The sequence below is a fragment of the Lepus europaeus genome, chromosome Y, assembly GCF_033115175.1.
Source record: "Lepus europaeus isolate LE1 chromosome Y, mLepTim1.pri, whole genome shotgun sequence".
Classification (NCBI taxonomy): Eukaryota; Metazoa; Chordata; class Mammalia; order Lagomorpha; family Leporidae; genus Lepus; species Lepus europaeus.
In genome coordinates this window covers 4,882,743-4,899,598 of record NC_084851.1, presented here as the reverse complement: position 1 = coordinate 4,899,598, position 16,856 = coordinate 4,882,743, and the positions used below count along the sequence as shown (strand labels likewise).

Below are 16,856 nucleotides of genomic sequence, written 5' to 3'. Positions count from 1 at the left end.
TCGATGTATGAAATCTGGCTCCTGTTGGTATTCATCTGCTCTACCCTAGGGACCACACAAAGGGTCTATGCAGCCCTCAGTGTGGTCGCAAATTTCTCTGCAGTCTCCCACCAGGTTGCCAAGGTTTCTGAGGTTGTGTACTTCGTGAGTTCTCTCACCCACCCTCAGAGTTTCAGTCTCAGTTCATTAGCTCCATACCTTCACTAGGTCCTTACCTCCTATTATTTCTCCCCACCAGAGTCAGGTTTTTCTGCTTGGCTGAAAGCGGGCACTGCTTTGCATATGTCCAAGTGGTGCCTGCTCTCTGTCTTGCTCGGCTTTGTAAGGTGTTTGGAGAGAGAGGCTCGTGTCCATGCTGGTTCCCCTTATTTATTCATTTTTTCTCTCCTCCAGTCAACCTGGGGAACTTTCCCCAGCGGGGCTTCAAGCATCGTTCCCTCTAGGCTCTCTCTGCTCTTTCCCCTCCAATGTCTTGGGCTACCGAGGTTTTTGCCTCATCTCCTCTTCCAGCGCTGGTGCACAGATCTGCGCCTGGGTTTCCGAGCCATGTGCATCCTTGCTCTCCTCAGAGGTCCTGCATGTCACATCCACTAGATCCAGAAGAATTTCCTCAATTTTTTTCCTGAGCCTTTCCCTGATACTACAGTAACTCCACTTTTATTAAACTATCTTTTCCCGGACTATCAGTGCATGCCCTCACTATTCCACCATCATGGCTCCGCCCCCTACATAGTATCCTTTTAACACCTATTTCATCTCTGATTTATTCATTAAGATCACCTACCTAGCCAACCACTGCTAAGAAGTATGATTGAAAGTTCTGTAGATATCTGTTACATCCATTTGGGCTATGGCAGCGATTAAATCTGCTGTTTCCTTATTGTTCTTCTGTCCGGTTGATCTGTCTGTTTCTGAGAGTGGGGTATCGAAGTCCCCCAATACTATATCAGAGTCTAAGAGTCTAAGTCTCCGTTTAATCAATTCACAATAGCTAAGACCTGGAACCAACCCAAATGCCCATCAACAGTAGAATGGATAAAGAAATTATGGGACATGTACTCCATAGAATACTATACAGCAGTAAGAAACAATGAAACCCAGTCATTTGCAACAAGATGGAGCAATCTGGAAAACATCATGCTGAGTGAATTAAGCCAGTCCCAAAGAGAAAAATATCATTTGTTTTCCCTGATCGATGACAACTGAGCGCCAAAGAGGAAACCTGTTAGGTGAAATGGACACTATAAGCAACAATCCCTTAACATATCTTTTAAATAAACCGGCACCTTGTAATTAGGTGCATATATATTTATAATAGTTACATCTTCCTCTTGAATTGAACCCTTAATCATTATATAGTGTCCCTCTTTGTCTCTCTTAACAGTTTTGTGTTAAAGTTTATTTTGTCTGATATTAAGATGGCTACACATGCTTTTTTTTGTTTCTGTTGGCATGTAATATCTTCATCCAACCTTTCACTTTAAGTATGCATGCATCAGTGTTGGAAAAATGTGTTCCTTATAAGCAGCAATAGATGGGTTTTGTTTTTTAATCCATACAGCCAATCTGTGTCTTTTAACTGGAGAGTTGAGGCCATTAACGTTCTGTGTGACTATTCATAAGTAGTAACTTTGCCCTGCCATTTTCCCAAAAGTTATTCTAATATATGCTCTGAATTTCCTGTGATTTTTACTGTGAGTTTTCCTTCCTTTACCTTCTTTCATAATGATGGTCGTGTTTCTGTGTTTCTGTGTCTAACACATCTTTAAGCATTTTTGCAGGGCTGGACATGTGGTGACAAATTCTTTCAATGTCTGTTTGCTATGAAAGGTCTTAATTTCACCTTCATTCACAAGTGAGAGCTCCGCAGATATAATATTCTGGGCTGGCAGTTTTTCTCTCTTAGTATCTGGGCTGCATCTTGCCATTCCCTCCTAGCATGTAGGGTTTCTGATGAGAAGTCTCCTGTGAGTCTAATTGGAGATCCTCTGAGAGCAATCTGACATTTCTTTCTGGCACATTTTAGAATCTTTTCTTTATGTTTCACTGAGTTTGATTACAACGTGTTGTGGTGAGGATCTCTTTTGGTCATGTTTCTTAGGGCTTCTATGAGCTTCCTGTACTAGGATGTCTCTGTCCTTCTCCAAACCCTGGAAGTTTTCTGCTAGTATCTCGCTAAAAAGTCCTTCTAATCCTTTCTCTCTCTCCATGCCTTCAGGAACTCCTCTGGCACCTGGCGCCTGTGGGTATGATATTCATTTGCTCTGTCCCAAGGACCACACAAAGGATCTGTGCAGTCCTCAGTGTAAACTCAAATTCCCCTGCAATCTCCCACCGGGTTCCCAAGGTTTCCAAGTTTGTGGCTTCTCCTGAGAGTACTCACGTCTCAGGCACTCCGTGAGTTCTCATACACACCCTCAATTTTTTTTCAGTGTCAGTTCATAATCTCAATGCATTCACTCGGTCTTAACCTCCTGTTATTTCTCCCCACCAGAGTCAGGTTTTTCTGCGTGGTTGAGGGCGGGCACAGCCCTGAGTTGACATAGCTTACACGTATGTCCAAAATGGCACCTGCTCTTTGCCTTGCTCACCTTTGTAAGGTGAGTGAAGAGAGAGAATCATGTCTGTACCAGTTCCTTTTGATTATTTTTTTATTTTTATATTTTTTCTCCTCTAGTTAGCCTGGTGAACTTTGCCTCATGGGGCTTCAAGCCTTGTTCCATCTAGGCTCTTCCTGCTGCTCCCCGCCAGTGTATCAGGCTACTGAGGTTTCGTGTCACCTCCCTTCCCAGGGCTGGTACATAGACTCAGCAGCTGGGGTCCCGAGCTGTGGGTGCCTGTGCCCTGCATGTAGGTTCACCGTGTCCTACTAGTTCCGGAAGTGTTTCCTCTGCAGTTTTTTTCCCTAACTCCTCCCTGAAACTACAGTATCTCCACTTATTCTAAACTATCTTTTCTCATATTACCAGTGTGCTCCCTCCCTATTCTGCCATCTTGGCCATTGGGGACTAAGACACGTGTGTTTACAAAGTTCATGAATAATTTCTCTCCATGAACATCAGCCACAGTCTGCTACTTCATGTAGCATCAAGAAGCTCCTCTCTTAGTTTTGGTGGTTCACTACCCAAGATCCAGTTGAACCCACTGGTTCAGCCATCTGGCGAGGCCAAAGGATGATGGAGCATGGAGAACCAGGAAGCTGAGAGAGAAAGACCGACTTCATGTTTCAATGTAGTTGATTTCTTCGCTAATTTAAAATATGTTTTTCCTTTTACTAACTTTGGGTTTGGTTTGTGGTTGTCTTTCTAGGTCTTTGGGCTGCATTTGTTGCTCCCTTATTTAGTATTTTTCCAGTTTTTTACTCATTAGCAGCGAATGCTACAAACGTTCCAATTAAGAATGCTTTTGCTGTATCCCAAGGGTTGATATGATATACAGCCACTTCACTTGTTTCCAATATTTTACCTTAAAGTTGAAGGTAATTTTGTGAATTTTCTTGTGTTTTGTTGTTGTTATTATTTATTTATTTTTTGATTGGAATATTTTTGCTACTGCCTTGGCCACCATATAATCTCTGCTGTGTTCACTTTCAATAAAATAACAAGTATGTTTTTGTTAGCAAACAGGTACCTGAAATAAGAAACATTGTTATAAATGCAGTCATTTCTTGCTTCATTTGTTCATAGTCATTAATTTATATTTTCTGTGTGAAATGAAGGGTGAAGGCAGATATTCCTGTACTGTGTTGTTTGTGGAATACATGCAAAATCTTTCTTTCTAATTGTTTTCTCAGCAGATCCGTAGGATCCATGTGTCTGTTTGGTTCGGGGTTTCTTCCACTTGTATAGAAAATTTTAGTGTCAGAACACCATTCTCTGGTGTCTTCTGAGGAGGGTCTCGGCTATATGTACATGGCTTTTCTCTAAATAGGTGGCTTAGTGTGGCTTCATGAGCTGTATTAACAAAAAATTAAATCTTCCTTTTCCTTACACATCTCTTTTTTGGGGGGAGGGGATGAAAATTTCTTTCTTTTCTTTTTTTTAATTTATTTTTTTTCATTTATTAAGCTTTTATTTAATGAATATAAATTTCCAAATTACAGCTTATGGGTTACAATGGCTTCCCCCCTCCCATAATTTCCCTCCCACCTGCAACCATCCCCTTTCCCGCTCCCTCTCCCCTTCCATTCACATCAAGATTCATTTTTAATTCTCTTTATATACAGAAGATCAGTTTAGTATATATTAGGTAAAGATTTCAGCAGTTTGCCCCCATATAGCAACACAAAGTGAGAAAAAATACTGTTGGAGTACTAGTTATAGCATTAAATCACAGTGTACAGCACATTAAAAACAGAGATCCTACATAATATTTTTTTAAAAAATTAATTTTCTATGCCATTTCCAATTTAACACCAGGGTTTTTTTTTCCATTTCCAATTATCTTTATATACAGAAGATCAATTCAGTATATAATTAGTAAAGATCTCATCAGTTTGTACCCACACAGAAACACAAAGTGTAAAAATACTGTTTCAGTACTAGTTATAGCATCACTGCACATTGGACAGCCCATTAAGGACAGATCCCACATGGGATGTAAGTACACAGTGACTCCTGTTGCTGAGTTAACAATTTGACACTCCTGTTCATGGCGTCAGTAATCTCCCTAGGCTCTAGTCATGAGTTGCCAGGGCTATGGAAGCCTTTAGAGTTCGCTGACTTTGATCTTATTCCGATACACATCTCTTAAGCCATGTGTCTCTGTCTTAACAAATCCATTCCCCCAGGCAGTTGCTGTTGACTTCAGGACTTTTAGCTTCTCATTTACATCAATCCAGGAATCAAGAAGAAATGATAGGCATCTTTTTCTAAAATGACACACATAAGTGCTACCAAATACCAGGCCACTGACCTCCACACCTTAACAGATTTCATGGGCGGAACTGTCAGCTGTGTCACTGGCTCTGCAAAGTTTCTAGATACATGCATTCCCTTTGCAAATCCAATACTCATTGGAAGATAGGAATCAGGGCCCAAGTAGGAGAAAAGTCCTGTCTGTACAGATCCATCAGATTCCCCACTACAATGTCAGGAATGTAAATTCCTTCAAGTATTCCCAAAGGATGCCACACTAAAAGTTTGATGATTCCAGGGTTGTTTGAATCCCTTGACCCTTGCCAAATCAATTACCAGGGCTGTTGTTGGTGTAGGGTAAGGAGAGACCTTGCAGTCTATACTAAGTAGGGAGTTCCCAGTGGTGAGCAGGTCATCTGGTTTCATGAACTTATGGGTCACTAACTCCCTCCTTAACAAATAATGCTCTTGATATGTACCAGGCATTAGGATATAGGAATACAACATGGAACTTTCAGTCTGAGATAATGATGGATGTTAAATAATGAATCAAATTATTGGATAGGTAACAGCACCTCACTATTGTCCCATTAGCACCTCAGCCTAGGAAGTAGTATACATAGGAAAGTACTAGATCCTTACACTGTGGACCCTCTTCACCCACTGAGATTATAGCCCATTGAGGTTACAGGTAAGCACGCTACTCAGGGAAGTTACAATACTCCAAAAAAGGCAAAAAAGGAAATCCTCCCATTTCAAGGCTTCTGCCATGTGTTTATATAACTAAATAGCTATTAAGAGGTAAGCATATCAGCAATGAATCTTACTTCTGAGACAGCCACAATCCCACTTCTGGAATTACAAGCAGAGTCTTGTAAGTGAGCCCTGTACTCTAGCAGAAAGACTTGGAGGGCAACCGATTTGGAGTATTAAAGACTTGCTAGAAATCCTGCTGAAGCCCCAGTGTGTTCTGTCACTTTCTACAGAGTGGCTACAACCAGTGTTCATTCATTATATTGGAGGGATACATCCTGCAAGGATATGAATTCACAGTAATTAACTGACAGTGGGATGGGGTTTTCGGAAGTTAGGTGTCGAGAGACAAACAGAGTGATATGCATCAATAGGCATTAAGTTGTAGCTTGAGGTGCTAAACACACACTCACAGATGCACGCACAAAGAGATGAGAGAGATGCACGCACAAAGAGATGAGAGAGAGACAAAGAGAGAGAGAGAGACAGAGAGAGAGAAACTCCCATCTGTTTGTTCACTGCCTAAATGGCTAATATGGCTGGAGTGTGCCAGACCATACACCAGAACATGGAGCTTCTTCCAAGTCTCCCACATGTGTGCATGGCAACTTGGGTCACCCTTCCCTGCATTCCCACGAAGCTGGATTAGAAATGGACCACCTGGGACTCAAACTGGCAAGCATATGGGATGTTGGCACTGCACAAGTGGCACAAGTCCCGGGACTAGAACCGGCACTCATATGGGATGCCAGTGCTTCAGGCCAGGGCGTTAACCTGCTGCGCCATGGCACCAGCCCCCAGATGTAAATTTTTAACCTATTAATAATTATCTTGAATTAAATGGATCATTAACCAAACCTAAAGAAATAAGGGCCTATTTGCTTATAATCGGAAAGAAAACAAGGGCCATTTAAATGCTTCCTTGAAGAAATTTAAGATTTCCTGCACAGAAAGGATACACATGCGCCCCAAGTAAAATTTACAGGAAGAAAGTGTGTAAAGCAAATGGAAATCAAACAAAGGTTTTCTACAACACCGATGAGGAAGTTCCAGTTGGAACCCTTTTATAGGAAGAAAGAAAAGAATGACGTGTGCAACACACCATCAACTCCCTTTGGCTGTGTGACACAGTCTAATCCTTTACCTGTCCACTGGTTAGTCAGATGGTGTGTGTTAGATGGAACTGCTCCCCACCACAGAAAGAACACTGGAGGGGGCCACAGAGCAGGTGCTGGTGAGGCTTGAACATCTCTTCTCTAAGCTCCTTTTAACACCTCTATGCAAGCCCCAAGTCTTTCCCTTCACAGTAGCCTAAACACATAGGATGACAAACCCATGGCCGTAGGAAGGACCTGAAGTAGTGATGGGGGTCCTGCCACTCCCCAAAGAGAAGACATTGTTACTGAAACACACACTACAAAGAAGTGAACATACATTGTGTGAGTTGTTTTCTGCATTGGTCCTCTGGATATATACTCACAGCCAAAGCTTAACTCAACTAGACAACAGAAGTAAGAGCCAAAGTGACTGCCTCTGGGATGCTCTATGTGCACAGCTGTAAAGTGCATATAGGGTGGTAGCTGGAAACTTAGCAGCTGCACGTCTCAGGTCCCTGCACTTCTGCCTACTTTTTCCAAACTATGTTCTGTCCTCAACAACACAGGCACTGACACTGATGAAGACACACAACTAGAATTTTACAGTGTTTTCCCAACAGGTTACCATTTAATAAAGACCCCTTTGTCCCATTCAAAGTTGTATTCTACTACCTTTTCACAAACTATGTATGCTTGTTCCCAACCCTTCAGGTATCTTCTGTGCCTCAATCATAACGTGTCCTTCTCCCAGGAATGAATTCTTCATTCACCTACGTAAGGAGTACATTTGTTTCAGTGGGGAAACTATCTAAAGAGGCTTCCAACAGCCTATGTTCCTGTACTGTCTCTGACACATGAGACGCTCTGTGAGGAACATTTTCTGAACACACGGAGCTCTGTTGTTTGGCGTTAGTTCACCTGGATCTTTGTGAAACTGCCCTCACTCAGCTTGGGAGAAATCAATGGCATCGATGGTCACTGGCTCCCTTTGCCATACTTCCTCTGATGTGCCCCTGGTCTGAAGGATGAATTCTTGCAAGAAACATTACAGAGTATTACAATATAGATTTCTAACTCTCTCACCTGTCACATCAATCCTGTCACTGAACAGATTAGGATGTCCCAGAGAGAAAAATCAGAAACCACACATGGACTACACCTTTTCTCTTCTCCCTGTTGGGAGCATGAAGAATGACACGCAGACATACACACATTATCCTGTTTATTGCTCCCTCCGGATTTTTCTTGCGGTGGGTGTTGATCCAAAGTGCCAATTTATCACCATCAAATCTGAATCTTCTTTCTTATGTTTTAGGATCAGTTTATGAATTCTCCTGGATGAAGGTTTTCAAAAGAACACATTGCCATTGCAGTGACTTCTATATCTCAGGGCATCCTGAAAGACACAAATACACACAGATGCACTTTCTCTGAACAACACCAAAGTCCTTACAAATTATCAAAGCTCTGCATTGGAATACTCCTTTCCCTCATGTGCCACCTATCCACATTCCTCCCAAAAAGTGTCAAAAACTATTTTCCCCTCACTGCAATGTCTTTGCTGGTATCCACAGACTGGCATGGTACAAGACGACTACACAAGACACATATTTTCAAAACAGTAACTTGGCAAGATGTCATCATACAAACATACATATACATGTGCGGAAACAGTGAACAAGTAATCTATGGTGAGGCCAGATATAACTGGGTAATTATAAAGTTGAGGGTCATCCAGTGCCTTGTAATATTAATAGACAGAATTAAAAAGGAAGGAAAGTCCATTATGGGAAGCAGTCCACAAAGCAGACTCCTAGAATGACTTTTGCCGTAAGTAACACTCCGACCTCAGAAAGGACTGTGAGAGCATTTCAGGCATGGAAAGCTAAGACTCTGTGGCAAAAAAAAAATATCCTACACGGAGAATCTCTGTGAGACCCCGGTGGAAAGAAAGGGCCATCAAAGAGGCACGTACACTTCTCTGAAGGGAGGAGAGAACATCCACTCTGCTTATGGCTGTGTCCAAATACCGATGGGGTCTGGTCACAAAAGGCTTCCACAGCCTTGGCAGCCTATGGCAAGATCTTTGGGTGATCGCTGACATCATAAATAAGAGTGCTAATTGTTAAAGGAACAACAGAAGTCACTGTGCTCTTCCTCCCCGTGTAAGATCTCCATCCTTAATGGGCTGTACTATGAGAATCAACTGCAAATCTTGTTCTCAAACTGTACTCTACCCACTGTGTGTGCATGTGGGTGCAAACTGTTGAAATCTGTGCTTACCATGGAGTTGGTCCTCTGTAAATAAATTCAAACTAAAAATGAACCGTAATGCAGAAGGGGATGGGAGAGGGAGAGGCAGGGAGGTGGGCGTGGGGGAAAAACTATTATATTCCTAAAGTTGCACTGATGAAAAATGCATTCATTAAATAAAATCTTTAAAAAAATCAAAAGAAAAGGCTGAGGGAGAGTTGACCTGCAAGTGATGGAGTGCAGCAACTGATTCTGAAAGGCTTCTGGGTGGGACATTCTCCATGCTTCAGATTGTGTGCATGACCGACCCATCCTTACAATTTTTAACCGCATTTCCCTAGTGTCCCTGGTTGATACTGACACCCAGGATGGACTGAGCTTGAGCAATCCCCTTCTCCCTCTGAGCTTCAATGACTGACTGAGAGCCTTTGGGAGATGTGTGATTGGATCCCAGAAAACAGTACCTTCAACTGAACAGCTGGGCTGCTCACCCGCATTCTCCGTTTCCTGTCTAGGTGTCTCCTCCCTAGGGTAGTAGGCCACAGGGTTGAGCCACATATCCTTGCAGATGATCTGGCAGCAAAGAGGGGCAGGTCAGCTCACTGCCCACATCACCCCATTCACCTCAGGCTGAAGAACCCAAGGAGTTCACTTTTGACCTTTCCCAGTGAGGCCCACCTCAGCAATCCTGTTTGATCCTACAAAGTTGTGGTCCAAAAACCAGTTGAAGATGCTCAGAGTGCTGCTGTACTGCCTGCGGCTTTGGGCCTCGTGTTTATAAGTCCGATGCCACTTAACTGTAGTGGAATGATATGCTATATATCCTACAGGAAGAAAAGGATGTGGAATAGGATGGCAGCAATGACCTACACACCTCCTCCCAATTCAGTCTGAGAAACTTCTCACCCTTGACATCTCTAAGATATTCCTTTTCAATCAACTTATTACAGAAGTAGGGGTTGATCTGAAAGTACATCTTGATCTTGCAGCAATTATTGGGGTGCTTGACTTCCTCCACCTGCCAGGATAAAGTGGAGAAGGCAAACTTACCCGGCCACTTGCAAAAAGACTTCTGTTTCTTATGCCACCCTGCCCAAAACACCACCAGACCTCACAGGGACTTACCTGCAAATTGACCATGTAGCTAAGCAAGTCTTCATCCTTGTCGCGGACCATGGCTGACATCTGAGGGTGGTTCACAAACTGCTTTGTCAAGGAACCTTCAGATGATAAAGAGTGCTTGTGTGTGTGCATTTGGGTAGAGGAGAGCCAGAGATGAGGGAAAAAGTATGTAGAAAATGCCACTGAGAGACCATGCAGAGTACACATCCTCACCCTAGGCTCCCTTTCAGCACATTTCCCCAGGTGAGTGTAACATGGTACTGGTTAACCTCTAAGTTTGTGGACTCCAGAGTGGCCCTTTCCTCGGCATGGTGACAGCCCTGGTATTGGTGTGCTAAGGCTACACTGTCACCACATACTATGGGACAACACAAGTTGGTGATCTGTGTGATCTTATTGGTGATCTGGCAGGAGAACTGACCTGCATCAGCTCAACATTCAGATCCCATTCCTCAGCTGCCGGGGAGCACAATTCTGCAGTTTGCCGTGAGACCCAACCTCAAGAATCCTTTTAGATCCCACCTCCCCGCTGAGTCAGACAGCTGGTTCTGACTCTCTAGGAGGGTAAATCAACCCTCTTTCTAGAAGCCTCCATCACAAGAAAGACTGTGCTTCCAATTGACACCTTTTGGGTGACGACTCCCTCAGGCTCACTGTGTTTCTGGTATAGAACTCCTCTTACCATCCCAGTCACAGGTCATGTTTAGGGTCAGAATGTCCCTACCATTCTCTAGGGCAGTTTTACAGGAGTGTGGACCAACCATATTCCTTCCAACTGCTGGTTGTTCATTTGGTAGATCTCCAAAACACAGCATGCACAAGCACAAAACCCTACAGGCACAAAGAGGGAAAGCTCAGGGCAGCTCTGTGGGCTGGCAGGAAATGCAGCGCCAGTCACCCATAAAGGCCCCAGAAGGACCAGGCTGCTTGTCCTCTGTCCCAGCTCCCTGCTGTGGGCAGGGAAAGCTGTGGAAGTGGCTCCAGTGCTTGACCCCTGCACCTGTGTGTTCCAGAAGAAGCTCCTTGCTGCAGGCTTCAGTTCGGCTCAGCTGTGGGCCGTCACTTCCACTGGGGGAGGGAACCTGAGCATGGAAGACTTCTCTTTCCCTAGCACGGTCTCCATGCCTCATTCTCTCTCCCTCCCTCTCCCTCGGTCTCTTTCTCACAAACTTCCCTTTCAAAAAAGAAACAAATCTTTTAAAAAGAAAGAAGAAAACTCAAAAGGATACGACCTTGGCCCAGAAGCCTGGGATATCCTGGATGATGCTCCTCCTGTGCTCCAGGAGAACCCTGCGCCTCTGCTGCATCTTCTGCTTCAGCCGGGCATAGGCCCTGGTGGCTTGGTTATTCACGGGCTGCATATCTAACTGGAGGGCTTCCAGTTCCTCCAGCAGAGGCTGGCAAGCCAGCGACACACGCCCCGGCCACGCCGGCCCGTTCTTTTCCTGCTTCTCCTGGGGTCAAAATCAGGCTTGTTGTGGCAGCACCTGCCCCTCCTACTTCTGCTCCCCCAATTCCTTCACCTGCCTCCTCCTCAGCCACCACCTCAGCCCCCATCTCTCCCCTAATGCCCAGTTCTCTTGAGCGGTGTCCACCATACAGCCATCCGCCTCCTCGCCTACACCACCCGACGCCAGCGGCCCGGCGCACTCCACGGCAGTATCACCCTCCAGAGCTCCTGCCAAGCAGGCCTTTCCCTCACAAAAGCTCTGTCTTCAGCTTAGCCAGATGGTCCTCGGCGAGCCCCGCCACCCAGACGCCTCACCTCAGCGGACATCCCGTCCTGGTCCTGAGCAGCTTCAGCCAGTACCACTCTGCGTGTTGGACGACGTGTTTTACAAGCCTCGCACAAAGAGCTGGAGCCGCCGTGAGCGTCCGCACGGTCACCCGGAAGATTTGGAGTGGCCACGCTCCAGGCGCATGCGTACAGAATCCTAACGCCTGCAAGAGCCCAGTGGGTGGGAGTGCGACGCCAGACCCATACTGCACTGCGTTCTCCCTGGAGCGCCAATTAGCGACAGTGAGGGGTCGTTCCCATGCGGAAGTGGGGCTTCTGTGGAAGACGAGGTCTGCAATTTAAGGGTATAGGATCCCTGGGTTCGCAGCCCTAGGGCTTGCTGGAAGACCTGTGCCATCCTAGCCTCGGGACAGTTTCTGAGCAAAGGTGGTGGCCCGTTCTTCCTGGTACAGCAAGCATTGAATCGTGCAGCCCCAGGTACTTTACGTTATCTCAGCATTCCCTGTGCGGCTCAGATTCTATAAAGGTGGGCCCGCCCACATGCTACCCCAAAATGGTTACGTTCCGGGTTTCTTCATAGCAGATGCAAATTCTTCTGTGTCTTGTGATAATGCTTACGGGTTCAGTGTCGCTGTGGTGCAAAAGGTGTATTGTAGTCCTGGTACATAATGACACTGAGAAAAGTGGACTTGGGAGCAAATCCATAAGGCACGTGGATCCCAGGTTACCTTCTTGAATTGGATCGACAGAGCCTTGCAGTGGAAAAGTAACAATTGTGACCCGCAGCAGAAAATGATGACATGAAGGGGATGCATCAGAGAAATTTCCAGATGGGGCCAGTTTCAGGTTTGCGTTCTGCCAAGCTGTAAGCCAGTGTTGGAAAATAGGGTTGCCTTGTTGTGGTTTGGATGGACTTTAAGAAGCACTGCCCTCACACCATTTCCTCCAACTGTGTATCTTCTAAATTCGTAATATTTTGAGATGGTTGTGTGGAATAGTGTTTTCCTAGGTATTTTCACTAGACCTGTTGCAGAGGAAGGCGGTCTCGTTTTGGGAAACCTCATAAATAGCATGCAGATTGGGAAATGCAGTTAGCGTTTCAAAAACAGTTCTTCAGACAAACTTCTAAGAAACGTGATGTTCAGTTTTAGAGCTAGGAGCAAGTTTGGAGACTTGGAGAAAGTAATCATCGCTATACGTTTTTTTGAATTTATTTAATTGGGTTTCTTTTATATGACCCCTGTTAATCCCCAGGTGTCACAGGGTGCTGTCTGGTCTCATTCTCATTTATTTGCATGCCTTGTACTGTTTGAGTTAGAACTGGATGTTATGAAAATTGTGAGATCTGTTTCTGGAGAGTATATTGCGCTTTCTCGCCGTAGTTTGGTAGCGTTTTCCTTTGTTTTGGGATTTCTTTTGCCTACCAACAAATTCTTGCTATGTTCAGAACATTTGTCTCTACTCGGATAGCTTAGAAATCATAACTGATTGGTGAGAAAATCTCTTCAGATTCCCAGAACAAGAGCATAAGTGTTCTGAGGTCCAAAAGTTCTATCTCTTGTGTCTGTGTTCTCTATTCCTAATTACTTGTACTCTAGAGATGAGCCCGAGGGAACGATTCATTTTCTTCCCATGTCTTTTCTTGAGCATGGGGAATGCATAGGCCGGTGAGTCTTCATGGGTACTTGGAAGCTGCTCAAACTGCTTTTTTTTTTTTCACAAAAAGTGACTCACCCAGATTGTTCTCTCCCTTGCTCCTTGCTGGATCTCTCTCTCCTTCTCTCTCTTTTTTTTACTCAGTTGGGAAGCAATTCCGCACAGCTGATTGGAATTGAGGGTAGTTGAAATCTTGCCCCTGTGAGTATTCATTTGATCTACCCCTGGGACCACTCAAAGAGTTTATGCAGCCCTCAATGTGTTCTTAATTTTGCCATAGTCCCAAACTTACTGAGTTTGTGTACTCGTTGTCGCTTTAGATATGTAAAATGGCGTCTGCTCTTTGTATTGCTTGCCTTTGTAAGGTGAGTGGAGAGAGAGTCTAGTGTCCATGCTGGTTTCCCTGATTTATTCGTGATCTTTGCCCAGTGGGGCCTCAGGCCTCTGCCTTTCCCCACCAATGTCTCGGGTTTCTGAGGTTTTTGTCTTACCTCCCATTCCCATATTGGCGAGATTCTGCGGCTCGGCTCCCGCAGCTGGGCTTCCACGCAGTGGGCTCCCTGTAGGTCCTCTGTGTCACATCCACTAGATCCGGAAGCGTTCCCTCTGCAGTTTTTTTCTTGAGTCTTTTCCTGAGGCTACAGTAATTCCACTTTTATGAGACTATATTTGCCCAGACTATCGGTGCACGTCCTCACTATCCGCCATCTTGGCTCTGCCCCCCTATATTAACAAAATTTAAAAAATAGCATTGTTATATACGATGACAATACATTTTATATAATACAAGTGACCAACAAAATGAGAAAAATATCATTTTACATTTCCAAAAGCCCAACTGGAAGTATCAAGGTCTTTAGAATTTGAAAGCTGATTTTTAGGAAGCCTATGAAAGATGCCAAAAAGGGCTTAAAATATGTATCAAAATCTAGTTTAACATTGTATACTACTATCTATTTATGGAATCTGGGTAATTTAACAAATTATATATCAGATTTATACATAGTTATAAATAAAGTAATTACTCACAGACTTTAAAATAAGTAAATATTTTTAAATAATCTTAACTCATTTCCATGGTCAGAACTAGAATAGAGATATTAGGACTTGACTAGATAATTGAAAGACAATAGCCAGTTGAGAAGAAAAGTATTAAAAAGAGATAACATATATTTTAAAACTCCATTGCCTTAACAGATTAGACTTTAAATTTTTATTTAATGGTTAATTTTAAAGAACTCTGTAAATGATATTTCAATGAATATAGTTTTTTTTTCATTTTCAATTATCTTTATATACATAAGATCAATTTAGAATATATTAAGTAAATATTTCAACAGTTTGCACCTACACAGAACATAAAGTGGAAAATACTGTTTGAGTATTAGTTATAGCATTAATTCATATTGAACAACACATTAAGAACAGAGATCCTACATAAGGAGGAAGTGCACAGTGACTCCTGTTGTTGACTTAACAAATCGACACTCTTGTTTTTTATTTATTTATTTTTTTTGTTTTTGTTTTAGTATTCTTTTTTTAAAGCTTTTAGTTAATGAATATAAATTTCCAAAGTACAGCTTATGGATTACAATGGCTCCTCGCCCCCGATAAATCCCTCCCATTGGCAACCCTCCCCTTTCCTGCTTTCTCTCCCCTTCCATTCACATCGAGATTCATTTTCAATTCTCTTTATCTACAGAAGATCAGTTTAGTATACATAAAGTAAAGATTTCAACAGTTTGCCCTCACATAGCAACACAAAGTGAAAAAAATACTGTTGGAGTATTTTTAGCATTAAATCACAATGTACAGCACATTAAGGACAGAGACTCTACATGATATATTTTTAAAAAGTTGATTAATTTTCTATGTAATTTCCAATTTAACACCAAGTTGTTTTTTTTTTCATTTTGAATTATCTTTATATACAGATCGATACAGTATATACTAAGTGAAGATTTCATCAGTTTGCACCCACACAGAAACACAAAGTGTAAAAATACTCTTTCAGTACTAGCTGTATCATTACTTCACATTGGACAATCCATTAAGGATAGATCCCACATGAGACGTAAGTATGCAGTGACTCTTGATGTTGACTTAACAATTTGACACTCTTGTTTATGGCGTCAGTAATCTCCCTAGGCTCTAGTCATGAGTTGCCAGGGCTATGGAAGCCTTTAGGGTTCGCCAACTTTGATCTTATTCTGACAGGGTCATAGTCAAAGTGGAAGTTCTCTCCTCCCTTCAGAGAAAGGTACCTCCTACTTTGATGGCCCCATTCTTTCCACTGGGATCTCACAAGCTGAGATCTTTCATTTGGGTCTTCCTTTTTTTTTCAGAGTGTCTTGGCTTTCCATGCCTACAATACTCTCATGGGCTCTTCAGCCAGATCCGTATGCCCTATGAGCTGATTCTGAGGCCAGAGTGCTGTTTAGGACATCTAACATTCTATGAGTCTGCTGTGTCTCCCACTTCCCATGTTGGATCTTTCTCTCCCTTTTTGATTTTATCAGTTAGTATTAGCAGACACTAGTCTTGTTTATGTGATCCCTTTGACTCTTAGACCTATCAGTGTGATCAATTGTGACACTCTTGTTTATAGCATCAGTAATCTCCCTAGGCTCTAGTCATGAGTTATCAAGGCTATGGAAGTCTTTTGAGTCCACGGACATTGATCTTATTTAGACAAGGTCATAGTCAAAGTGGAAGTTCAATATAGTTAATTTTATCACACACTGAATTCTTTTGAGGGTTGTTCATACATTTTTTAGGTTATTTAAACAGTTATGTTTATATTAAAAAAACCTGAATGTATCTCTCAATTGTGCTAAATTTTAAATAAGACCACATATCAATAATTTTGATGTAAGTCTTGATATCTTGATATAAATAGATTTATTTTTTTATTGGAGAGATTGAGTTACAGACAGTGAGAAACAGAGACAGAGAGAAAGGTCTTCATTCCATTGTTTCACTCCCCAAATGCCCAAAATGGCCAGAGCAGCACCTATCTGAAATCAGGAGCCAGGTTCTTCTTCCCAGTCTCCAATGTGGGTGCAGGGGTCCAAGGACTTGGGCCATCTTCTATTGCTTTCCCAGGCCACAGCAGAGAGCTGGATTGGAAGAGGGGCAGCTGGGACTAGAACAGGTGCTTGTATGTGATGCTGGCGCTGCAGGAAAGGATTAAACTACTGTGCCACAGCGCCAGCTGCTGATGTTTTTCATTAAGTATAGTTCTTTTTTTTTTTTTTTTTGAACAGGCAGAGTGGATAGTGAGAGAGAGAGACAGAGAGAAAGGTCTTCCTTTTTGCCGTTGGTTCACCCTCCAATGGCCGCTGCGGCTGTCTCATCGCGCTGATCCGATGGCAGGAGCCA

General features: G+C 43.2%; 1 protein-coding gene across 1 annotated transcript; it reads right to left on the bottom strand.

Annotated features, from left to right (window-relative positions):
- Nucleotides 1-477: 477 nt before the first annotated feature.
- Nucleotides 478-11,638, bottom strand: LOC133753998 (testis-specific Y-encoded protein 9-like). Its single transcript, XM_062184635.1, has 7 exons — nucleotides 11,582-11,638; nucleotides 11,311-11,535; nucleotides 10,085-10,162; nucleotides 9,866-9,977; nucleotides 9,638-9,783; nucleotides 9,424-9,532; nucleotides 478-590 (listed from the first exon to the last, which is right to left on the bottom strand). Exons 1-7 carry the CDS (start codon nucleotides 11,636-11,638, stop codon nucleotides 478-480), a joined length of 840 nt encoding a protein of 279 aa, XP_062040619.1.
- Between the last annotated feature and the right edge of the window lie 5,218 nt (nucleotides 11,639-16,856).